This window comes from Balaenoptera ricei, chromosome 18 (assembly GCF_028023285.1).
Source record: "Balaenoptera ricei isolate mBalRic1 chromosome 18, mBalRic1.hap2, whole genome shotgun sequence".
In the NCBI taxonomy this organism is placed as follows: domain Eukaryota; kingdom Metazoa; phylum Chordata; class Mammalia; order Artiodactyla; family Balaenopteridae; genus Balaenoptera; species Balaenoptera ricei.
The window spans coordinates 2,325,934-2,351,967 of NC_082656.1; the positions used below are offsets into that span (position 1 = coordinate 2,325,934).

The 26,034-nt window shown below is 42.2% G+C and overlaps 1 protein-coding gene across 7 annotated transcripts in view; it reads right to left on the minus strand.

The window, feature by feature from the left end:
- LOC132352292 (uncharacterized) overlaps positions 1–26,034 on the minus strand; it is a 186,533-nt gene that overhangs the window by 20,142 nt on the left and 140,357 nt on the right. For 2 of the 7 annotated variants that reach the window (XM_059902685.1, XM_059902686.1), the window contains exon 6: positions 19,590–21,509. The exons of 4 other annotated variants lie outside the window; for them this stretch is intronic. In XM_059902685.1, coding sequence (XP_059758668.1) covers positions 21,038–21,509 — 472 coding nt within the window. In that variant the 3' untranslated portion in view covers positions 19,590–21,037. One more of the 7 variants, XM_059902688.1, reaches the window with a different exon arrangement.

A 26,034-nucleotide genomic window follows, 5' to 3' on the forward strand; every position in this document is an offset into this window, starting at 1 on the left:
TTCCTGAAGAAGTTGCTTGAGGAAGAGAGTGAGTTTTCTCAGGGTCTCTGGCCAGGCTCACAGGAGCACAGCAGTAGTTAACAAGCTGGCTTAGCATCAGTTGCTGTGAGGGTAACGCACACCCAGAGAGATGCTAGGATTTCTCAGAGGATTTGCACTTGTGTCGGGTGATTGCAGGAGAGTTTAAGGTAGCGAGTCTTTGCTTGAGCTGTCAGGAGGTACAGGTGACCGCATGATGGGACCTCCTAGATCCCACCTAGAAGCTGGGGGGCCTGGACCGTAATGATTAAACAGCAGCCGTCACCCGCCTTGCCTGGGAGGGGAGACGTTTGGTCACTTACGCAGCTGGACAGTGTCTGTGTCTGTGCTCAGATACCCTTCGAGTTGTCCTGTTTGTCCTGATGCTACATCGCCACATAACAGCCTTCCTGACATTGACATGGGTTTATGGTCAACAGGAGAACACCGAGGCCTTGCACTGAGCACCAGGCCAGTTCACAGCAACACGAAGGACCAGCTGACAGCTCCAGGCCAGCTCCTGGACATCAGGGCTGCCTTTCTCTCCCTCAGCCCCCAGATTTGGCCGATGCAGACAAAGGAGGCCACTGGGAACACTCAGTGCTCCTCAGATGCTCAGCGTGGGGACATTTTGCTCTTGCTTGCCGTGGCTGAGATTACTTAGAGGACACAAAACTCATCCATTCCAGGAGGTTTGTTGCGTTCTTTGATATGACAGTAGCTGCCCAGTAGCCTGTAAGATTCTGCACAGGACACACCAGCCAACTGCAACAGAGGCAGTTATCAGAAAGGAAGAAAAATTTGTCCTCAAAATGAGTCTTGAAACCAGGGGCCTAGATTAGAAAACCAGATGAGGAGTCCAGTCGGGTGGTCTTGGGAAGCCAGGTGACCTTCTCTCAGCTCCGTCGAGGGCTGACGGCCTTGCAGTGATGGTGATCTTGCAGAACACCAACAGAACAGTGTTCGCTAGAGCGTGCCTTTCCCCAGGGCTCAACAAGGGGACACCAAAGACCGACGGTAATTCTCTGCAACAACTCTGGCTAATGCTTGGCCTTTAGACTCTCTTAGTGTCAAAGGCAAGGTTTGGACAAACGCTGCAGTTGCAGTGTCCCTAACTGAGAATTGCGCTGGACTTGGTGTGCATGAAGGCTTATCTCAGCTGCCCCTTCTGGGAGTTTTATAAATAAACCTCATTTTGGAGGTTTTTGTGTAATTTTTTCCATGCAAACATGATCAATTGGAGTGTAGATAACTGTAAGTGTTTGCAAATCTCTAACACATATCCTGAATACACAGGCTAAGTGTGTATGAGGTATAGGTGCAAACCTGACGTCTGTGTAGGAGAGAATGATCTGATGGTGCCCAGACTGTTTGGGGAATGTCCGGCTCATTTATCTCAACAGGAAGAGGCAGATTTTGTGTCCCTTTATGAGGACAAATTTTTTGAGTCAATTTAAAATAGACAAAGTGTCCCTGAAGTGAACAAGTTAACCATTGTGGTCAGAATAGCTCCAATATTAGCGTTTTTTGGGACTGGCTAACTTGTGTTGATAGGGTTGTAATGACCTCAGCGGAAATGTTTTGATAACGTTGAGGTTAAAGTTCACTTTGTAGAAGACTGAAGGTTGATATTAATGTGAGGGAAACTTAAGAACTAAAAGGCACCCGTAAAAAGACCGTCTAGTCTCTAAAGTGTGTATAAGAACAGCTATCCGGTGGGGTTGTCAGATGCAGCAGATAGGTACTTAGAGCAGCCCCTGTGGGCTGGGAAAAATGTGCAGGAGAGCTTTGTGTGTCCTTCAGTAGAAAAAGGAGAGAGACCCCAGGGGATAAAAATAATAGGATGAAGATAAGGAAAATCATATTAGGGTCCTAAAGGGGGCCATAATGTACTAATAGGTAAGATTAGTAGCGGAGCAAAAGCACAGAAGAGTGTGTGGGCTAATCAGAAATAGTCTTATTCCATTGTCTTGGGTGGAAGGCGTCTGCTTCTGTAGTCAGTGGCTTCTGGAGAATTCCAAAGAATCCTTAATTTAGGGTCTTTCAAAGGATGGGGCGTCTAGTGTTAAGGAGAAGTGCTGTATGTTGGTTAAGTGGACCCCAGGATCCACACCTTCACTTTGACTGGTAAGTCGGTTATTCAGAGAGCTTCTTCCCTCAACACTCACGGGCAGCTTCTCTGATGTTTTTACAGACATGCTGAAATGTTTCCATGAGCGGGTGGGCATGCAGACAGCACCAGCAAGACCTCCTACAACTAGCTCACCAGCGTCAGGCCGATCTCCGCTCCGGTGGATAATATTGTGAAATGTCTTAATTTCATTCTATTTTATCATCGCTGTCTTTTTAGGTGATCATAAAGCATTTCAAGGTTTTTAATTTGTCATTTATCTTATAGGAGTGCTTGGATAGGTCAGGAGATCTCTTGGTTTCTAAATCATGTTGAAATGATGGACATACCCCAAATCCTACCCACTATCAACATAAATGTACATATTTTATCTTTTGTCAGGGCATTAACCATCTGAATTGATTTAATTTCTGTGACAAGTTTTTATTTTAGGGGTAAATTCAAATTCAAAAGTATCTTGTTTGGCAATTTTTTGTTTTACTTGTTACGTATGATTTGTTAACAATTAAATTGCAGTCATCCAAAGGAATCTCTGGGCAGTTTGTGTAGAGTTCCCAAATCTGGATCGTTCCCAAAGAAAAATACACAGTCGTGGAGTTTTTTATTTCATGTAAAGGAAGGAGGAGGGATGGGTTTGACAGTGATGTGTGAAGGAGAAAGCAGTGATATTTTATAGGAAAATGAAAAGTGGTGAGCACTTCTTTTTCTTCTTGTCAATAGACAAGATTTGTGTAGGAATTCCACTTCAGTAGTTATGGGTACTCAGTGACTTACTTCCCACGCATATGTGCTGTCTTTAACTGCAAGGTTTAAGAAAAGGATGAGACTCAGGAAGGATATAAGGGATTTCTCGGCCTATATAGTAAAGAAAGGTAGACCCAGGGTGACCAGGCTGGAATTTTAAGACACAGAATGGCTACGTTACCATCTTATGAACAAAGGCACAGAAGTTAATATAGAGGAAGAAAAAATAGGACTGGCTTTATTATCCTGGTGACAAATATCATGGATATGAGTTTGTGTCAGACCTGTGGGACATCTAAACATGGTAACTAATCTATGGTTTGCTTGTTTTATATTTTGTTTTAAAATCTCTGGTGGACTTCATCTTTTCCCGAAGTACAACAGGAGTATATCTTAAGAGACCTATAGACTCACTTCTCTGAAAGACAGGAAGATAGAAAACAAAGCTGTGGATCTGGAGAGGAGAGAAGCTTTGGTCAGAAGCTGTGAGGTGGGCACGTGTATGGGACCTCAGAAGACAAGGAGACTTCCTTCCCGAGTCCCTGTGCCAGCTTTGGCACTCACCATTCCTTCAGAGCTCATTCCAATTTTCTCACCACCATGCAGTCCCAATTTTCAGGTAAGAGATGCAACCACCATTGGTTTAGGCTTTTATGAGAGCCTGAAATCTTTTACCAGTGTTTTCATGGAGAAATGATTCCAAGTTCCAAATATAAGACTTCTTCGAAGCTTCTGGAAATGAACCCCAGGAACTTCTAGCCTCCTTCAGCTTAGCTTAGAGGCTGAGCAGTGTGGCTCTTCTGCTTGTTTTATCTCGTGGTCAAGAGGAAATAACCACCATGACTACCACCTTCCAGTGTGGAGGAATAATAGTCAGCCTTAGTGACAGTTATCTTACGATTTCTAGAGCTAAAAGAAGAAAGATTTTCAAACCTGAATTTTGGGGAGCATTTTCATTTGTTTTAGATCTATGAGAGGTAGACTGATCAGAGACTATATGTCTCACAAGCAGGGTTTAAAATGTTGCATTTCAAGAAAAGCCGACAAGAAACATTCACATTTTCCCTGCCTGTTTTTAAAACATCATTATGTGCTATTGTGATTTACGGCCTCTCTTGTCATTCTGGCACCTACAATGGACAAGATCATTAAAAACGTTTTTTAAAGTTTTTATTTATCAGATCCATGGAAAAATGACATTCCTATTAGCTTTAGTTGGAAAAGTTAGAAAAGCATGTTGTAACTCATTCCAGGTAATATCTTTCTTTTGTATAGCTATTACCCAGACCTATCTAAAGAAATAGTTGAATGTGAATTATTTCAAAATCAAAATAGTCTCTTTAAAATTTGAAATGCATTATGCACCTCAGGTGCTGACAGCAAAGTCCATGCCAAGCATTTGATCCACGAATACCCATTTTCCAAGTTCCCAGATCCTTAGATCTGCATCTCTTCCATTTTTTTCTGTGGCCAATTTTCAAATAAGGGATCGGGAAACAGTTTAGAGATCATAAATCACACTGATCGTTGGGAAATAAAAAGGGTTCCTTTGCTTCTTCAGATGTGGTTCCACACATTTTTACAAATCTTTAAGCTAAATCAGAAATCCAGACACAAAATTATGGTGCTTACATATATCATGTCTGTGACATTCTACAGAGGAACGTGGGGCTGGAAGACCTGACCGTGCTATAAGCTGGCATAAAAAAGCTCAGGTCAACACTGCAGAAAACAATGGAGAAGAGTTTAAAAAGTGAATGTGGTTCCACTGCTGTGTATACATCTCATTAAGTGACTAATTCAACCAAAATATAGCATTCACTGCACGTGATCATATTAAAGAACTATTGTATTTGCAACTTACTCATTAAATGGACCTAGTAATAGTTTCATTTTTACTTTAAAAGATTCCAATCTTTCTGATAGGACTGTTGACTGCTTTCCCTTTATTTTTACTTGTCTTTATATTCTCCCAGTGTTTTTTAAATAATAAAAATGCGTTACTTTTCTAATCATAAAAATACATTTAAAAATGCCTACACTGTCTTAGAGACACCCTTCACATCTTCCTGTCTTCTCGGCTGCTCTGCTCACGTCGGCGTCTTATCCCTTGACCCTCCTCTAGCACGTTTTTGGGTTTTTTGGTGGTGTGTACTCCTCACTTGCTATAAGTCACTTTCCTTCCCAATGAGGCTGCAGGAGGCTTGACCATGGGGATAATTTATGTGCTTGTTGCTTCTCAAAGTGGTAACGCAACATTAGCACAAAGATGATAATGATGCCCATTAAGATTTCTCTTTTTAGGGCTTCCCTGGTGGCGCAGTGGTTAAGAATCCGCCTGCCAATGCAGGGGTTACAGGTTCGAGCCCTGGTCCAGGAAGATCCCACATGCCATGGAGTAACTAAGCCCGTGAGCCACAGCTACTGAGCCTGCGCTCTAGAGCCCAGAAGCCACAACTACTGAGCCCACGAGCCACAACTACTGAAGCCCGCGCGCCTAGAGCCCATGCTCCGCAGCAAGAGAGACCACCGCAATGAGAAGCCGCACACCGTGATGAAGAGTAGCCCCCGCTCGCCGCAACTAGAGAAAGCGCGCGCAGCAACGAAGACCCAACGCAGCCAAAAATAAATAAGTAAAATAAATAAATTTATATAAAAAAAAAAGAACAAACTAATCCCAAAGTTAACAGAAGGAGGACTATAATAAATATCAGAGCATAAATAAAAAGAAATAGAGAATAGAAAAACAATAGAAAAATCAACAAAACTGAGATTTTTTAAAGATAAAGTTGATAAACCCTTAGCTAGACTAAGAAAAAAAGAACACAAATAAAATCAGAAATGAAAGAGCAGACATTACAACATATGACACAAATAAAAAGAATCATAAAGGACTATTATGAACAATTATAAGCCAACAAATTAGATAACCCAGAAGAAATGGATAAATTTCTAGAAACATACAACCTATCAAGACTGAATCAAGAAGAAAGAGAGAGCCTAAATAGACCAATAACAAACAAGGAGATTGAATCAATAATCAAAAACCTTCCAACAAAACAAAAACAAAGACAACAAACAAACAAAAACCTTCCAACAAAGGAAAACTCAGGACCAGATGGCTTCACAGGTGAATCCTCCCAAACATCAAATAAGAACCAATAGCTACTCTTCTTAAACTCTTTCAAAAAGTAGAAGAGAGAACACTCCCAAACTCATTTTATCAGGCCAGCAAATGTTCACCCAAAAAATCACGTATAATAATGTTTGTAGGAGCTTTATTTATCCTAGCTAAAAATCTGGAAACAACCTCAAATTTCAGCAACAATTTCAGTAACCAAGTTGTGGGGTTTTTTAAAATGTACTTTTAAAAAATTGATTTTATTGTTAGAACAGATTTAGATTTATAGAAAATTTGAGAAGATGGTAAACTGAATTCTCATATACCCAGCACCCACTTTCCCCTATTGCATCTTACATTGGTATAGTCCATATGTTACAACGAAGCAACAAACATAGCATTATATATTTTAGAAACTTCATGGTTTGTTAAGATCGTCTTAATTTGTACCTAACATTCTTCTGTTCAGGACCCATCTGGGACACTATAGCACATGCACTCATCACAGCTCCTTTGGTTTCTCTGGGTTCTTCAGTCTTTCCTTGTTTTTGATGACCTTGACAGCTTTAAGATGAGGTATTTTGTAGGCTGTCCTTCTGCTGGAATTCATCTGATGCTTTTCTCAAAATGAGGCAGCAGTTATAGGTTTGGGGGAGGAAGATTACATAAGTAAAGTGCTATCTCATCGCACCCGATCAGCGTACACACTGTCAACATGATTTATCACTGTTGACACTGACCTTGATCACCTGGCTGAGGTCAGGTTGTCAGGTTTCTCCACTGCAGAGTTACTCTTTTATTCCCCTTTTCCACACTTGACCCTTTAAAAGGCAGTCACTCTGCACGGCGCACACTAAGGAGTGAGGAGTTATGCTTCCTCTCCTTGAGGATAAGGTAAATTCCAGTATTTTTATATAATGGAATATTCGGCAATAAAAAAGGAAAAAACCACACTACTGATAAAAAGAACAATGTGGTTGAATTTCAAAAAATATTATGATACATGAAACAAGCCAGGCAGAGAAGTGTACCTCCTGTAGGATTCAGTTATATGAAACTCAAGAATAGACAAAAATAATCTATGGCTATTGAAATCAGAAGGATGACTGCCTCCAGGGAGGGGGCCTGATCACAAAAGGGGCACCAGGCAATTCTTGGAGGTGACGAAAAGTTCCATGTCCTGATTGGGATGTATTCATTTGTAAAAGTACAGTTAACTGTAAACTTAAGGTGTTGATTTCACTTATGTAAACCATACCTTAACTGAAATATTACACTTAAAAAGAGTCTTTTGCATTTATTATCAAAGAAGTAATTAATGGTCTTGGTAAAAGCAGCTTCAGTACAACTGTTGATGCAGAAGATTTCCTGGATCTTTTTTAATGAATATTTTTTTAATTGAAGTACAGTCGATTTACAATGTTGTGTTAATTTCTGTATAGCAAAGCAATTCAGATATATATATATATATATATATATATATATATATATTCATTCTTTTTTTTATATTCTTTGCCATTATGGTTTATCATAGAATATTGAAGATAGTTCTCTGTGCCACACAGTAGGACCTTGTTGTTTATCATTCTCTATATAAAAGCTTACATCTGCTCACCCCAGCCTCCCACTCCATCCCTCCCCCAAGATTGCCTGGATCATAAATTTCCCTAAAAGACCTGCAATAATAGAAGGGAGTGAGTGAAAGAACATTACTTATTAAAGAAAGATCACTAATTAAACTCGAGAAATTAGAAGAGGAAGACAGAGGACTAAAGATTTACAAAGGAAAATAAACTGCATGAGCTACAGTAAGAGTGCTGATCTCATATAGGAACTAAAAATAGAGTTTGCAGAGTATCCAACTGCGACGGCAATCCAACTGAGGGGAAAATTTAAGGAGATGGCTGACGCTCTTGCAGCAGGCTTACCTCTAGACCCCAGACCAGCAATTTTAGTCTGTCTTACATCTTTTTATAGTGATCTCTGGAAGTTTGCTAAGCCCTTGAAACACTCTAGTAAGAAATAATCCCTTAAATTTTAAGGCTTTTCAAGGACACACACAGGTACTAAACAGCTGTAATTTTAAAAGCACGTGTGAACGAACATGTAAAATAATAGACTGTATAACATAGAAGAATCAGCACAGTTCTCACATGATTGTCTAGTGAGTTGGTGGCTGCATTTTATTTTGTCTGTGTAATTTGAGAAAATCTCTAGAATATTAATAAGAGAACAGAGAAGATCATTAAAAGAGTAGAGGGGAAAAAAATCTTCTCTGAGAATAAATTTGGAAAATTATCCATCATGCCGTAACAGAGAGATTGTAAAAGCCACTCTCTGTTGGAATACAAAAAGAAAATATTCTGCATAAGAAATCAGAACTCTCAGAAGAACTATTTAACCTCTCCTGGAGCTCTGGGTAGAAACAGTATCTTAGAGAAGACACAAAAGCACTTACCATAAAGGAAAAAAGAAAAAGAAATAGGACCTTTACTTTGTATATTTGTCCTTGGGTGGGAAAGGAATCAAGATTCTTAAACAAATGTTTTTCCAGAATCTTTATATTAAATCTAGAACTATAAAAATAATAGCTCAAAACTGGGAGTTTAAAGCTCAGATATTTTTAAATCTTCTTCAAATAAAAAAACAAAAAACATTTGCTAGGACTATTATTATTAAAGCAAGAGCCAGACTCTGAAAGACTAAATTAAATGGAAAGGGTTGTTAAAATATGTACATGCAGGCAATCACATATTCCAGTGAAAAACAGAGAGAATATGGATTTTAATTTTTAATTACACCGAGTTTAATTAAATCCTCCTTCCAGCACATACTTTTTTCGGCACTCATTCATTCTGCAAACATTTACTGAGGACAGATACTGTTCTGGGTACTTGGTTTTCAGAGATGAACAAACAAAATCTACTGTCAAATAACTCACTGTTTGCATTTTTCTGGAATTTTTTTTTTGTTTTGTCTTTTTTTTTTTTTTTAATAGTATTATTTCAAGACTGGGAGATGGATAAGATCTTCTCTTAGAATTCCTTCTAATCACATAATTTTGTTAAGCATCTTGTTGCCAGCTCAAGAGATCAACATCGCTAACTCATCTACATTGGTAAGAGCTTAAATAAATATATAGTTATTGTTGGGCTTTGAGAAGGAATATTAGATTACATACCTAGGGAGCTAAAGCCAACATAAAGGAACATTTATGTCTCTGTTTTCCTATGGCATGGGGTTTTGATTCCAAAGAACTCCTGAGCTTAAGCTATTTATTTAAGCATTTCTCCACTATCACAATATCAACTGGTTATTGCATTCTATGTGCCTATGATTCTTTCACTATTAGATGCATAAGTATTTTAAGATGTTTCAAGATAAACCTGATGTATTTAGGTAACTAAATGGTTACTCAGGTAACTGAGGGTTGGTTCTCTCTGTATCTCCAACTCCATCTCTATAGATAGAGGCAGAGAGAGAAATCTCCAATCAAGAAATGGCAGTGGAGGCTTTTTAGTCCATGAAACCAGGAAATCATTTTTGTTGTAGATACTGATTTTAACCTATTGATTTTAACTATGAATACCAGTTCTAATGTATGAAGTACAAGTTCTAAGTGGAGAATAGGGAAATTGGTGAATCAAATCTTTCCATGAGACTCAAGGATTGAATTTTGTCTTGATTCTTTCTGAATCTGCCATTCTTATTTTAGCTAAAGTTGTTTTACCTTGAGTGGAATTGAACTGGGCATGCTTAAGACATGATCTGGCACCATAATTTAGGATTCATTGAAATTCTTTATTTTGTTTTCTTAAATTGTTTCCAAAAATAACTTCAGAGGCCATGAGGTAAAATCAACAAGAATATTCAACAAAGAAATAATTGCCAGCATTAAAACCCGAATTCTTATGGCCGGGTTGCATGGGGCGGGGGCAGATTTTACACACACACACACACACACACACACACACACACACACACACACACTCCACATAGCTGAAAATGCTTCAGTGATTGGTCATTGCTATCAAATAACAGAAAACAGCTGCATTTAGTAAAGTAACAACTGGACTGCAATTGTAACCCTAGCTTTTCATTTGATACTTGGTTGGGGGGATGGGAACCTTCCACCACATATGATACAAAAATATGACCAGCGCCATGATTAGAAAATTAGTGAAACAGTGAAATCAAGCACTTATCGGTTTTTCGTCTTGCAGTCTCTTCCCTCTGCCCCTTTTGGTCCCATATCGTTTTCTCAAGGTAACATCAATAAGTATCTCCACCGGGCAAGTGGCCTATCACTTAGGAGGTACTCATATTTGGTTAAGAAAATGCATAAGTGATCTTTTTAAATGCTCATTATTAACATCTTTAGGCAGTTTAACAACTTTCAGCTTAAAATTGAGGCAGCTAGAGCGAAGGTGTCATTGGCAGGATCACACAAGCTGACGTTCCTTCACTGTATGTAGAGTCTGGGGCTGACTCGGTTGGTTGAGCTCGAGTGCTCAGACGAGGATTCCAGAGCCTTGCCCACCTCTCCTCCCTGACTGCCCCAGCTGCTATTCTCTGGCCACACTTCAGCCAGCTTTGTACCCTCCTTTCACCTCGTGGTGCGTGAAAACACAACACCCATCCCAACAGCTGGAAGAGAATTTCCAGTGAGGGTTCTGATGGCCAGTCCTGTGTGGCACACCATTCCCTGGACACGGCACAGCTGCCCCGCAAGTGGCAGCATGCCCCCCAGACGCTGTCTCCCGGCAACCGTGGCTGCTACCTGAGATTCACTCACTCGCATGGGACCGAAAACTGTCTTAAAGCAAGTAACGCAAGTAAGAGAACTGATTGGATAGCAGATCTAAGGATATGCTGAACACCGAAGCCTCAAGAAAGACAGGGGTGCGTCTGCGCTGCAAAAGCCCAGGAACCAAGGACTTACATGTTTCCAAGAGCCTTTCCACGTTTTGCCAGGTCTGTTTTCGTAGCAGCTGAATTCTCTGTTACGGCAAACTGTCCTTTCCTTGTACTGGGAATCACGGAAACATGGGGAAAGCCTCTCCCAGGGATAACCATCATGGTAACTTCTCACACCACCCACGAGGGTAAACACTGTTGAAACTTCTAACACCATAGATTAATTTTGCTTATTTTTAAACTTTGTATAAATGGAAATCGTATAGAATGTCCTCTTATGTGTCTGCTTCTCTCAGTTAATATTATGCTTTTGGGATTCTTCCGTGCTATTGCTGTTAGTTGTAATGTATTTGTTCCCGTCGCCATATAGTATTAACTTGTCTGAATATAAAAATATTCTTTCCTTTGTTCCGTTGTTGATGAAAATTTGGGATTGTTTCCCATTTGGGGCAAATAACACTTTGATGAACTTCCCTCAGGGGAAGTTCACACACAGGTACACCTTTCTTTGGATATATGCCTAGGTGTGCAATTCCAGGTGAAGAGTGTTTAGCTTTACTGGACAATGCCAACTGGTTTTCTAAAGTGGTTTTATCAGTTTATGCTCTCCCCAGCTGTGAATGAGAACTTCACTTCCTTCATTTCCTCGCATACTACTTTTGTTATTTTCAGGTTTTGTTTTGTTTGGTCTGTTTGTTAATTCCAGTAGGTAGGGTTATCTCATTGAAGTCTGGTTTGTATTGGGTCACGGTTAATGAAGAAATCTTTTTATTTGTTTATTATCATCTCACTGTATCACCTACATTTATTGATTTTATTTAGCTACACTAGTTTTTTTAAAATAATGTTTGTCTGCTATGTTTTTATCCATTCTCTTATTTTTCCTTTAACATTACATTTAGGGTGTGTACCCTTCAACTGAAGGACTTAAGGCTATGTAAGTAGCGTGTAGTTGTTTTTTCTGTTCAGACTGGTAGTCTTTATTTTTTAATTGGAGAATTTAAGCCATTTACATTTACTGATATATTTGGGTTTATAGCTCACATTTTACTGTTTGATTCATATTTTCCCCATGTGTTCTTTGTTTCTATTCTTTCTTCTTATCTTCTTTTGGATTAATTGATAATTTTTTCGAATATTGACTTGCATTATTTTTACCATGTGTATTGATTACCACAAAGATTAAAACCTGATTTTTAAATTTATTTTAGAACAATATAATCAGTAATTTTACTGATGTATATTTAGTTATAATTTATTTTATTATAGCAAATACTGCATATATGTTGGTTATAATATACTAACGTGTAATAGGTACTTTGCTTCCCACACAACTCTTTATTCCTCAGAACTTTTAAAAATTACATATAGCTTCTTCTCACCCTAATGTTATCATACATCTTAGTGTTTTATATACTTTAAATCATCATATTAGATGATAGGTGACATTTTTATTGTTTTATAGTGTTTGTATTTTCTCATATGTTTCCACTTTTTGTTACTCTTCTTTCTTTTTTGCATTTTCATGTTTCCATCTAGAGGGACTTTTTATCTTTCTGAATGGCTCCCATTTAAGTTTCGTTTAAAGCAGCTCTAAATGAGAAGAATTATTTTGATTTTTGTTCACCATAACCCATATCCTTTTTACTTTTTTCGTTCTATTTTACACCCGTCTTGTAGTCTTGAAAATGTTTGCTAGCTTATTTTCTAGTTCACCCAGTCTCTTCTGCTCTGCTCTCGCTGTTGGGAAGCCTGTCTTTTGACTTCTGAATTCCAATTTTACATTTTTCAATTATAGGACTTTTACTATTATTTTGTGAATTCTACATCATGTCATCTACATTCTTGAACATGTTAATCATGGTTGTTTAAGATCTCTTTATCATACTTTCATTAATTGGGTTATTTGTAAGCTAACACTATTTTTTACCCTTTTCAGCTTTTTTGGTGTGACTGTTAATTTCTTATTGAGAATTAGATTCTACCTAATCTAAGGAAGATTGTTATCCTCCTCCAGAAAGGTTACAATATACCCTCTGGTGGTGAGATTCAGTCAGGGTGCATCATTTTCATCTAATTTAGGGCCAAGACGACTGTGAGCTGGGTTGAGTGTTACTGCAGGCTCCATCTCCATCCTTCACTTATTCCTAGAACCTTTCTCCCCAGCTGGCCCACCTCAAGGCCTGGAGTATCTAACAGAACCCTTTCTGCTTCATGGTGCTTGAATACCATTGTTTTTATCTCCAGACATTTTCAGGAAATTCTATTATGTTTTTCAGTGGCTTTACACTGAGCCTCTTATCTTCTTAAGAATTCAGTAAATGCCTCTAGGCAAAAAACATAAACTATAATTCATCTCTAGGTCTTTTCTGTCACTGGGAATTTAGCTTCTCACATCTCAGCTGTTTTGAAGTCCCAAACTCCAGTTTCTTTGTCTCTAGTCTTGTGAAACTGCCAAATGCCCTGTTGGTGCCTTGTAGAAGCATTTCTCTGCCTGCAGCTTGGTTCTCGCCTCTGGACAAATTGAAAAATGCCCAGAAAACAGTGACTCTTGGGAAGGTCTTATGTATCTCAGAGGTCTCCTTCTCTCCAGGACCTTGATCCTTCAATTTCTCATCGCCCTGACAGCTCTCCAGTGTATTCAAATGCTTTCATCCAGTTTTCCTGTTTGTCCTCAAGCTGGCGTATTGGTCTGCTGCAAGCTACTTCATAATAAATGGAAGCAGAAGTGTCAAGGCACATTTGATAAATAAAAATGTGTACTTCTTGCATCCATTACTGTTGTTAATAGGTTACTGTCTTTAATTCCAGGGAACTAAAGCTTCTACACCATTTCATTAGACAAGAGTAAGTGCAGTCCAGCAATCGGCTACTCTCTAAATCACCCAAAAGTGTTGGTCAGAGTCAACCAGCAGCAAAACATCCTTGTCTTTTACAGACGTCATTATATTTGAGGTTAGACACTAACTTTTAGTAAGACACATGGCTTACCTCAAATGCAACAGCTTCCTGTGATCACCTCATTATGTCACCAGAACTGCTATGAAAAATAAAGTTCAGCCTGTTTGTTTGTTCACTTTTCACATGGTAAATTTTGGACCATCTATAAAGTCAGATGTGTAATCCTTGCATGTCTCAAATACATTTCATGCCATTTTTATCAATGTGAAATAGGCAGTTTTCAGTCAAAATGTACTAATCCCATACTGCTCTATTTATCTATATTTAAAGCTTTATACTCTTTACAGACATATGGAAGAAACTTCGTGCCCTTTATTTCACATGCCAAAAGATTTTTGAGTGTAAAGATAGTTCTATTCCATCAGTGATGAACACATAAAATATATAAATAGGAAAATATTTTCCATGTTATATTTTACCTAACGTGTGTTCACATAGTATTAAACGTTTCTCTTTGGTATAACTGGTCTTATCACTTTGAGAATTTATGCAAATGTCATTGAATGAATTCAGGTGCTTGAAGCTCTATTTTGAGGCAACCATGTGATATGGCTGGCTTAGTAAAATGTGGTTTTAGTATGAAAAAGTAGAAGTCGAATGCTAGGACGAGAGAAGTGCTGAGCCTGCTTTATTCTGCTGTGGTCAGGACTCACCTTGATTTTGGTGTCCTGTTTAGACCTCATTCAAGGGAAACATCAAAGACAAGATAGTATATAGTGTCCCTAGGACAGTGAATGACTTTTAAACCATGTTTGCGTGGAATAGTTCACAGGACCAAAAAGAAGCTAGTACATGTCAAGGGACAAATTTTCCAATATTGGGGCATCTCTTGACATGGAAGTGTAAGAGGCATTCTTGGTCTTTATGAAGAAGAGAGGCTCAGGGTCAAAGGGTGAGCAGGACTGACACGAGATTTATATGAAGAAGAACTTTTTAACAATTGGAGCAATACTGTGGTGGGTAAATTAATGCAGGAAGTAGAAAAGCATAAAGCACCAAAGATATTCAGTGATTTCTTGGGGGATGGCATCAAGGGGATAGTCTAGGTGATTTCTAAAATTTCTTCCAACTCTAAAACTATAAGACCCAGAAATGTCATATAAAGTCAGATCTCTGCTTTCCTTTCTCATTTAATAACTTAACATTTATTTACATGGAACATCAAAATTGGTTTTTCTTTCTTTCGTAGTTTGGGGGAAGGATTGGAAATTTGAAGAAGAATAAGCTCTCTGCATAAAATTTTATCATGATGTAGTATTTAGCTCAAATCTTCTGCTGTATGGTCATTTCTATAATCATCAGTAGTAAAGGACACGGGACTCATGGCTAAGATCTTAAATCAAGCAAGGTTTCTGCCACCTGAAAACCAGGACAGCCTTTCCTCCTGTTTCCTTCAGCTTCTCCTTCTGAGACGTCACCAGAAGCATGTTTAACACTCATATTTGTACCAACATCTGTTCAGGAGGATCCAGGAGTTATCTAAAACATCAGAAGATTTCTGTCCTGTGCTCCCCACATCCATCTGAGCCCTCACCAGAACTGCCTGTAAGGTCCATATTTCTACCCAGTGGTCTCTTCAGGGCAATCTGCGTTTCTCTCTACCTTGCACCTCAAAACCCTTCCAGCCTCTCCCCATTACCCAATCCCAAGACCAATTCCACATTTTTAGCTGCTTGTTACAGCGGCATCCTACTTCCTGGTACCAGAATCTATGTTAGTGTCTCGGGGCTGCCGTAAGTAAGTACCACAAATTAGGTGGCTTAAAACCACAGAAGTGTATTCTCTCGTAGTGCTGGAGGCCAGAGTCTGAAAGCAGGGTGTTGGCAGGGTCCCCTTCCCCATGGGGGTCCTAGGGAGGATCTGTTCCATGCTCTTGGGTTGCAGATCCTCGGCTTGTAGCTGCATTCCCTCCACTGTCACGTGGCCCTCTTCCCCGTGTGTCTCTGTCTCAGTGCATCTCTTCCAGAAGGACACCAGTTACTGAACTGAGGACCACTTAATCCAGTATGATCTCATCTTAACTAATTATATCTGCAAAAATCCTATTTCTCACATAAGGTCACATTTGGTGGAGACACTATTCAACCCACTACACGGGTTCTGTGTTCTTTGCGGGCTGTAGTGTGTCTGATCATCCTTATAGTTCCAGAATTAGCAGTGTCCGGCACTTGAAGGAAGGAAGGAAGGGGGAAAGAAAGGGAGGGAGGGAGGGGATGTTCTCAATCACTAACTCTGTCAGTTGGGACCAGTTTAAACCTCAAAGTTGAGATGAATACATTAAATAATGCCCACTTCATTGGAGCATGATTTAAGATTGAGCCTTGAATTTTGATCCTCCTGTTTCTCCACATAACTGTTTCCCATTAATCTCATTGACTGTCTCCAAATCAGCTTGAGGACACCGTCCGGTCCACCCACGGAGATGGAAGTTTGCCATTTGTGGTTGAGTTTATTCTATTCCAGTAGGATTCTCATCACATCCTTTCTTCTACTTCTTCTCACAAGAGAAGATCCTCCTCGACCACCCATATTTCTATATATTCAGAGTGCAGCTGTGTGGCCTTGGTAAGTCACTTAACCTTTCTGTGCCTCTGTTTCTTTACTTGTAAAATGGTACAAATAAGGGTACCTAAAACATAGGATTGCTGTAAGCGTTAAATAAGTTATCATTTATAAAGTGTTTAAAGCTGTGCCTGGTACAGAGTAAATGCTGCATATGTGTTTGCTAAATAAATTGTACTTCATGTCGCTGAATAAAAGTCAATGAAGTTTTTCTGTAAATGAATTATGACGCAGCCATCAAGTGCCCAAAAGGCTCTGGGTGTTTCTCATCGTTTTCTTCGAGACGTAGCAACTGAGAGCTGGTTTCATCGATGTAGTTACTAAATGCAGCAACACGAAGGAAAATTTTCTGAGAAGCATTTTCCTGGCTGAGCTTAAAGGTCTGCTCCTCAAACACTTCTGTTTTGGAGATACGACATTTTACAGCATGAATGGAAAAAACTGCCTGGAAGCTAGAGTGTTTTTTTTCTTTTTTACATAACGCCCACTATTTGTACCTTACATTTCATGGTTTACAGAATGTTTGTTTTCAATAGTAATAGGGTTGCAAAAAGCCTGCCTGATGTGCAGCCTAATCTGGGAATCACAGAACCTGAGAAAGTTGGCGGTCTGTTGATGTCCTTTCTTGGCTTCTGCTTTGCACGCTTACTTGAAGGGCTGTCAAAGTTGGCACAGCTTAAATGTCATTTTTTAAATAACTGAGCACCTAAAGGCAGGCTGAGGTTGTGTGTGTGTGTGTGTGCGTGCACGTATGCGAGCACGTGTCAAAAAATGAAAGAGTTTAGCAAATATCTTCATTTGATTGAACATGCAAATTAACTCAGACTTCACTTAAAATAAGTCGCTTTTCTCAGCCTCCTGTAGGACTGTTTCAATTGAGTTCAATCAAGGTGACACAAGCTGGGACCCTGCCAGGTAAGAATGACATCACACCAGGAATGTTCTTTGGCTGTAGCCCCGCCTCTCCTACATCCTTACCCACCCCCACCCCCTTTTGTCCTTTGCTAGAGCCTGAAATCTGTTCTTATTCCTCTTGGGAGGTCCATTTATGTTGAAGGCACATCTGGCTTAATTAGGCTGACAGCTGCTCCAGGTACATTGGACGGGGTCCAGGCATCACATGCATTGCCATGAACTTGGCAGTTTAACCTTTCATAAGCTCATCTTCAGGCTGCAAATGAACTCAAGAGATGTGCTTTTATTATTTGTTACTACATGTTCATTTTCTGCCTTGCTACCAAAACTGTCATCGGAGAGACCACACTACAAGGCAAAGGGCAGTTCCCTCGTGCCAACTGGCGAACAGCAAGGACCCAACTACCCAAACCTGTGAAATCTGGGCGGAAAAGCATAATAATAAGTGGTCCAGGGCGGTTCTGGGGAAGAGGCTGAGAAAACAATTCCCCTTTCAAGGCCCATGGCTTGCGTTTGCTTACATAGAACCTTTAGGCAGTAAAAAAGTGACTACAGTTATTGCTGCTTTGGCCCCAGCCAGCAGAGAAGGTGGTCTTCGGATGCCCCACACGCAGCGATGTTTCTCATCCGCACTCCTGTTCCGCCAGCAACAGGGTGACCAAAAGGTTGGCACATTCGGATGGGATGGGTCGGGCTGTTGCAAAGCCACGCAGCCTGTGTTTTAAACTGCCTGCATTAAATGCCTTTGCAGTTGCTTTCATCAGTGTGCACATAGCTTTATTCCAGGAGAGCTCCATGCAGAAAAGCTGGGAATAACAACTGCTTTAGCTACCTCCACCCCAGCCCGAGCCCAGATTCATAAAAGCAAAGGCAATTCCAGAAGGCCCTTCCAAGGAAAGATGGTTTGCCTTTTCCCCACCGTACGCACTCAGAGAAGGAGAGCGTTTTATTTAACACATTGCTGTCTGCCTTCCTGGAGGTTCAGCTAATAGAATATTTGGTTCTCTGGGGGGTTTCCTTTTCCCAAGGAGCCACACTGTTGGCCTTCCAGGGGACGAAGGGAATCTTTCGAAACGGAAGGTCCTTCAGTTTGCCAGGAGCACCGTCTTCCTTGAGCGGACGTTTTCTATCATTATAGTTAACTCGTCTTTTTCTCCCTTACAATTCTCCTTTACTCTGATTGGTCCCCGGAGATGCACGATGCACCAAGTTTCTCACACCACGCCTCCTCCGGGAATTTCATGTTGAAATGCATTTTGTCTTACAAAATAGGCCCAACCGTACATTTTTCACACGCATGCTTTTGCGAACTTGACTTCATCTTTAGATTTTTTTTTAATGACTCATTTTCCTGAGGGCGCTTTTTGCGAAACTGATAAAATTCCTAATCTGTAGCATGTAACGGGCGAGTCCCACCTCAAGTGTGGGTTCCTGGGATCCTCCCGAAACTTAAGACGTGGTGAAGGGAAAGAAGACAGTCAGGAACGGACGATGTCCCTTAACACCGGGAAGCGAGGCTCAGCACGCGGCGCGGGGACCCGCTTCCGTCTGGGGGGCCTCCGCACGTCTTCCCACGCCGGAGGAGAGAGGCTTCCCGCACCCCCAGGAACTCGCATCAGCGAGCGACCTTCTCCGCCGGGGCAGGGCCAGCCGGCCCCGGGAGCCCTCCACCCTGACCCTGACCGGTCCAGCGGCGCACCTGCCGGCCTGGGGGCAGCGGCCCGTGCATCTCAGCAGCGGGATGCGGTTTGAAAATAAGAGCCAACGGTGCGTGTGAAGAGGGGCGCAGGCTCAGTGTGGGCTCCCGCGAGGGTTCCCGGGGCCTGGCAGCGCTTCGGAGGCTGGGGCGGCTGCCCGAGGTCAAGCCGGAATGGGTGCCAGGATAGATTTTCCTTTCCGGACGGAAGAGGGCACCCGAAGGCCACTAGGGGCTCAGCTGTCTCCCTCTTTGGCCCAAAATCCACGGCTGCGGCTCCCAGCTGGTCAGCCCCACGCTCCACCCCCCTCGTGCCAGGGAATGACCAGCCTTGGCCCCCAAAGCCAGCCCGCCATGGGAGAAAGCGCTAGGACATCGAGGATGCCGGTAAAATCCCAAAGACCCAATATTCAGGTCGCTCATTTAAGTACATAGCATATATAAATAATATTTCTTAGAGATGCTTAGCTACAATTTAAAATTTTTTTTTTTTTTTTTTTTTACAAAACTATGTTACCTATCACTATAACGTTGCTCACAGTGTACAGATAGGAGTAAAACAATAAAGGAACAGAATGAGAAAAAGTTTTATCACATTATTTTTCTTGCCCCACCAGCCAATTAAACGAACGGGAGCGTTTAACATATTAGATTTAAAAAGTGCACCAGCAATTGGCTCTCATGGATGCTTTGATCCATTTCCTAAAACAGACAAAGAATAAAATTCGCAGTTGAGCAAACAAAAAATCAACTTTCAATCTGATGGCAATAAAATCTGTGCTTCTTGAGCAAACGCTATCAGAATAACTGATTTGTTTCTTTACTTTTTCAAATCTGTGTACAAGTCAGGTCAAATGTCTGTTTTAGTTTATATAAATATTAATAACCACACAATAAAATTTTATGATGTAATCACACACCACGCCATGAATGTTAGTCATAGACCGTGCACCATGCACTTCCGTCCACTGTAAAGCACTCGGCACAGCGGCTGGCTTGTTTATAACAACCCTTCTTGACAACTGTAGTGCTGCCTTTTCCCTCCCTATTAATTAATACGTGCGACAGAGGATAACGCCACCTCTGGGACAACAAAAACCTTTCGTTCCCCTGAGCCTCTGCGCATCCACTCGGCTGTCTTTGTAGATGCTTTTTCCTCGCTGATTAAATGAGATAAATTCAGGCCACTTTCTGAGTTCCAGTGAACCGGGAGGGGTAATCCAGCACCTGTTGGAGGCTCGTGAAGCTGGTGACAAGCCGCTCACACGTCCCCGGCTACTCTGTCCTCCCAGCCCGGGAGCCGACCGGAGCCTCTAAAGCCAACTTCACCTCATGCAAAGCCGCTCCTGCTGGGTTTCAGAACCACATCTTCATTATTCAGATTTTTTCAAAAAGGCTTTGATGGTCAGAGCTAACAAGTAAGTACAAAGCATGTAATATAAGTCTGAAAAACATGTTGATAGTAAAAAAAAGTTGGCTATTTGACTTACTTAAGCTCAAACATCCAGCTATTTGGAAATATCTGTTTTTGAACTGAATTTCTCCTCTCATCCAGGTGCTTGGCATTTTGTAGACAAGGATTAAGTGCCCATATTAGCATATAACGTGTCATATCCCTGGAAATTTGGGCAAACTAAAAGAAATTGGCTTCTTTCTTAGCATAGTCAAAATAAACTTTTCTCATTTCGTTTATAAGGTCACATCCCAAAGGGGAGGTGGGTTCCCTGAAATCGTGGTTTTCATCCAGTGGCTACTTGTTTCACTCCGGGGTAAGTAAGGACTTGCAGCGAATAAGACACGTGAGCTGAGCGGCCGGGGCCCGCGGAGCTGCGAGGCCCCTCAGGACGCTGCGCGCGTCACCTCCAGGCAGGCACGCGGCCTCCGCCGGCCGCCCCCAGCTGGTCCCCGGGGAAGCGCCTCCCAAAGTGTACAGACGATGCAGATGGGCTCTCAGCCTCGGAAGTTTCCCTCGTTAGGGCTGAGGGTGTGAGAGGGTACAGCCTGGACCCCTGGCCACGCGCGGGGCCACAGGGGGGGCTGCAGCACGCCCCGCATACCCCCGGGGGGCTGGCCGGTGCCCGGGCGGGAAGACTTTGCTCCGGGAGGGAGGCTCCCATGCGAGGAGCCGAAAAGCAAACCCGCTGTGGACTAAAGCATAGCACTCGCTTGCCCTCTCCTTGCTTCTGTTTTCTAGAAATTTACGGACGTGGGAGACTCTGGGCCAACCCGCTGCAGGTCCAGGCTGGCAGCTGCTTCGGTAAATTCCTCCAGTGAGGTGGATCGGATCCTGGTACGGACGATGACACCAGGGTGGAAGAGAAGTTACTGACAGGTACTCACAGAGACAGCAGGACGTTTGTAAGCAAAGAAAAATTTCTGCAGCCGGCAGTTTCTGCCCTGTCTCTTCCCAAAGCCCATGGCAGTGCGGGTGCTGCAGCTGATTCCTGGGGAAGACAGAGACCACCTAAGTCCCTTCCACGAGATCACAACATTGGGGGTGAACGCGGGCAAGGCCAGCTCTCAGTGCCCTGCGGGTATGAAGTAAACCCTGGTCTCCAGGTGTGGGAAGCCATCTTCCTATCAAGGTTCAAATCGGTATTTTCCCTGTCACGCTTTTCTGAGGTCAAGAGTTCGTACAGCCTTTGTCGTCACCGTACCCTGTGTGCGTCGCATCCAACAGAAAGAGCTCTGGCTAGACGTTTAAATAACCAGGATTTTTTGTAAAGATCATATCCAAATTTCACCAGTTATGGGATTTGGGGAAAATCACTCAACTTTCTGAGTATTTCTTTCAGCTTTCTATAGTGAAATCACGATAACACCCACAATTCAGAGTTGCTAGAAGGCGCACACGAGGACACAGATCTTCGGAGCTTTGCAAACTCTCAAGTATAGGACACGAGGCCGGGGGGTGTGCGCCTCTGCCTTGTGGGCCACAGGAAAGCACGCGGCGCTGGCCTGCGGCGTGGGCAGCCTTCGGAGGCCGTGTGCCACAAGGTGGAGGAACTTGATTTGCATTTGGCAAAAATGTCCTTCAGATCAGCAGGTAGAGAACTGAATCTAAGGGGCGGGGAGGCCTTTAAGAGGCTACTAAGGTGTTTTACACAAAAGGCAGAGAGGCAGTCGAACTAGGGACGTCCTGATGGTGAGATGGGCGTGGTCAGAAGCAGCCAGTTTAAAACACTCGCAGCTCCGAGAGTCAAGTGCGTTTTCACAGTGCGAACGGTGTGAACTTGGGAAGACAGAGTGAGAAACAAGTCTGGGAGTAAAACACAAACGAACAAAAACCGAGAGTCAGTTTGGCACGTGCTCAGTTTGTGACCTGCACGCACCTGGAAGGGAATGTGAGCTGGTGGGACTGAGTCTGCAGACCACGGGTGACGGCAGGGCTGAGATGCGAGTTCCACTTGTCAGTAGAATTGAAAGTGATGGTTCCTGGGAGCACTCAAGCTTCGGGGGCAGGGGTAGATGGCCAAAAAGGGAAGATGGCCAGAGACTGAGCGCCAGGGTCCCCCAGCATCCCGAGGGCAGGAGCCAGCACCACGGGGACTGGGTCAGACGCGGCCGTCTCTGGAGGTCCTCCTGACTCCATCAGTTCCTGGCACGGAGTCAGGCTGGGATTCCGTTTAGGGCTGTGCTTTTACCCAGGTGCCAGCCGCTCACACCAGGCGGTGGACCCGTGAGGGCAGGGGCCGCGTCCTGGTCATGGCTCTGGATCCTGGATCTGCCCCAGGAAGATGGCAGACTTTGAAACTGATGTTTGTTGAGCAAAGCAAGACTTGAAAATCTGCTTGAATACCCTAAGATTTTATCCCATTTCGTAAGTAACTTGTGTTAGGAGAAGCTTCAATTGCATAATAGGTGGGGTATGTGTAAATGCTACTCTATCCATAATACCTGGCCCTTGCTGTATCTGGGGTGTGACATTTTGCCCTGAAAATGGATATAAAAAATATACAGCACGGACACAAAAAAAGAGAAAAATCTCTCTCTCTTCCTCTCTCTTCTGTCCTTTGACTTTTTGAGAGCTGTGGCTGAAAAGAAATCCTCTAAGATGAAAACTACTAATTCCAATATTTCACATTTGGGCTCATTTTCCTTTATTTTTAAAAACATTGCTGTAGCCTCCCCTCCACTCCTCACTCCCAGCCATATTTCTAACCTGCCGCAAGGCCAGCAACATGTGCAAAGTGTGCGTGTCAGAGGGTGGCCATGCATATTCATCACCGCCCCTTGGACCACCCTGGTGATTTATCTCTTGCATCTCGCATCTCCTTATTGGGTTTATAAGTTATGTGATCTTTCATTTTCTGTGTCAACTTCCTGTTTTCATTTTGCAAATTCAGTGCCACACATCCACTTCTATTAATTTGGCACCTGGAACTGAGATTTACTGTGTGGTCTGACATCTCTAGTTCAATCAAAATAAATATCAGACCCGTAGCTCTCTCTCCATTGCCCCAAATTGTGTTGTTGTTCTTTGTACCAAGCTGAGTCATCTCCTTAAAGCATAGGCCTCAGTTTCCTTGATCAGTAAAGTGGGGATCATACCTGCAGTGTTTCCTTCTCATAAAGACGTGATAAAATTCCTAAAGTAAAAATAATTTTCATTGGCTTTTGTGCTTCAGGAAATTATTTTCCTTATAAAACACGGGGTCACCTGAGTGATAGGGAAACCCTGTTCGTCCACAGCCAATGTCTGCAACAAAGACCTGGCTGGAAGTTCCAGCATTGGCCAACCAAGCCTCATTGACCGTATCTCCAAGTGTAGGTGACACCTATGGAAACAGTTATGTCTGTTAAATCTGAAGAGGATTACGTGCCTATGAATTAGAATAGCGTGTGCAGTTACACCAGAGAGGATGCAATTGCCAGGGTGATCCAACCTCACCCTTCAGGATGGAGGCCGAATAACAGCTGGGTTTGAGAAGAAAGGTCTACTCGCATGATCAAATTTCATCAATGATCAGGGGCAGGATGAGTCATACACCTGCTGAAGCTCCCGGGCCGGACCTTCGCTGCAATCACACATCGACTCTAGAGGACCAGGTCCTCCCGGTCACTTAGGCAAACTCTGTGACTTACAAGGAAACGTCCAGACTCGCAATGCAGGGATCCACGAAAGCCTCAGTGAGTATCCACGAGGGGCTCCAAGAGAAGCCAGTGCAAATGTAAACCAGGCCACAAGGCTAGGAAAATGCCCGGAGGAACCACCGCCAGGGGGACACCAAGTCTGCACGAGGCTGTCCTGCTACCGGGTTTTAAAAGTAGTTGGTTTTCTACATCTGTGACTCTATTTCTGTTTTGTAAATAGGTTCACTTGTACCATTTTTGTAGATTCCACATATAAGCGATATATGATATTTGTCTTTCTCTGTCTAACTTATTTCACTCAGTATGACAATCTCTAGGTCCCTCCACTGAGGGGGAAAGGCGGGGGGAGGGATAAATTGGGAGATTGGAATTGACATATACACACTACTATATATAAAACAGATAACTAATAAGAACCTACTGCTTAGCACCGGGAACTGTACTCAATACTCTGTAATGACCTATATGGCAACAGAATTTAAAAAAGAGTGGATATTATGTATACGTGTAACTGATTCACTTTGCCGCACAGCAGAAACTAACACAACACTGTAAATCAACTACACTCCAATAAAAATTAATTTTAAAAGAAGTAGTTGGACATGTTTTAACACAGTAGCTCTCTCTCCCTTTACACTTTCTTCTCTTCCACTCTTCAATCTGTAGTGGGAAAGAATCTGTATTTGGTAATTTAAGCTCTCATCTTAAGAAAAGTTTGAAGTAGTTGTGAGTAAACGTTGCGAGCGGGAAACCTGAACCCGGAGTCGGTGTAACCGTCCAAGTCCCCGACACATGGGGAAAGTCAGCAGCACCAGAAATAAACACAGCCGCGCATACATCAGCAGAGAATGTGGATGGAAACTTCACTGTGGGTATCACTGGGAACAGGGAGAAAACAAGCAGATGGTAATACTGGAGGGAAAAGGGGAAATATAAAAAGAAAACATAAAAAGAGGAACTATTGAACTGTTTTGCACAGGATAGGAGAAATTTTGAATTGTTTTCTACTTAGCAAGGTAAGAGTTAAGATAAGAATTACGATAAAAATAAATAACACATTCGTGAAAAGGATTCTATAAAGGCGTAAAAGAACTTTAGGCTTAAAAATGGCATTCAGGCAATTCTAGAAAGTAAGTACATATATATTTGCCTAAAATTAGTGATAAAACTGGATATATCAAAATCTAACTTGCGTTCGAAGAGATATAAAACAGCCTGCAGACATGTTGAGTTGAAACAAATCTAGTCAATCACAAACAAAATGCAAAGCAAAATTCAAAACTACGATTTTTCAAAACATTGAGTTTTTTCACTCATGAATAGCCACCATCACGGTTATTTATCAACATCTCATATTCAGTTATTAGAAATGTTATTGGTAACTGCAAGTATGTGTTATCTAAACAGGTATGTTTTGCAGAAGCACCGAGATGGGCATTGCTTTGGTTCACGTCTGAATCATTTTGGCAGCAGGCGCCGTGTGTGCAGCCGGGTCTGAGCAGAGGCTGGGTGTTGAGGGTACAGCCCTAACAGCACGTGGCCCAGCCCCCCGTCAAGGGGTTTGGGCTGGTCAGTCATTAAACTACTCTGTTCACATAAAGAGCTTCAGATGTACGCCAAGACACATCTTTCACATGAAACTCGATAAATGCTTCAGCTTCAAAAATCCCACCCATTTGTCCTCCAGCACCATTTCCTCTGAGCCCTCCCTCCCCGACCTTCTAAATTGGTGAGCCCTGGTCTTTCCTGTTTCTAAAGTCCTCCCTGTGCTGTCCCTAGAGACGCACTCAGCAGTCTGTTCTGTCCGTCCTGCCCGCTCTCAGTCTGCTACTGTCCTGTGCGTCACACATCACCGAGCCCCAAAGGGTTCAGGAA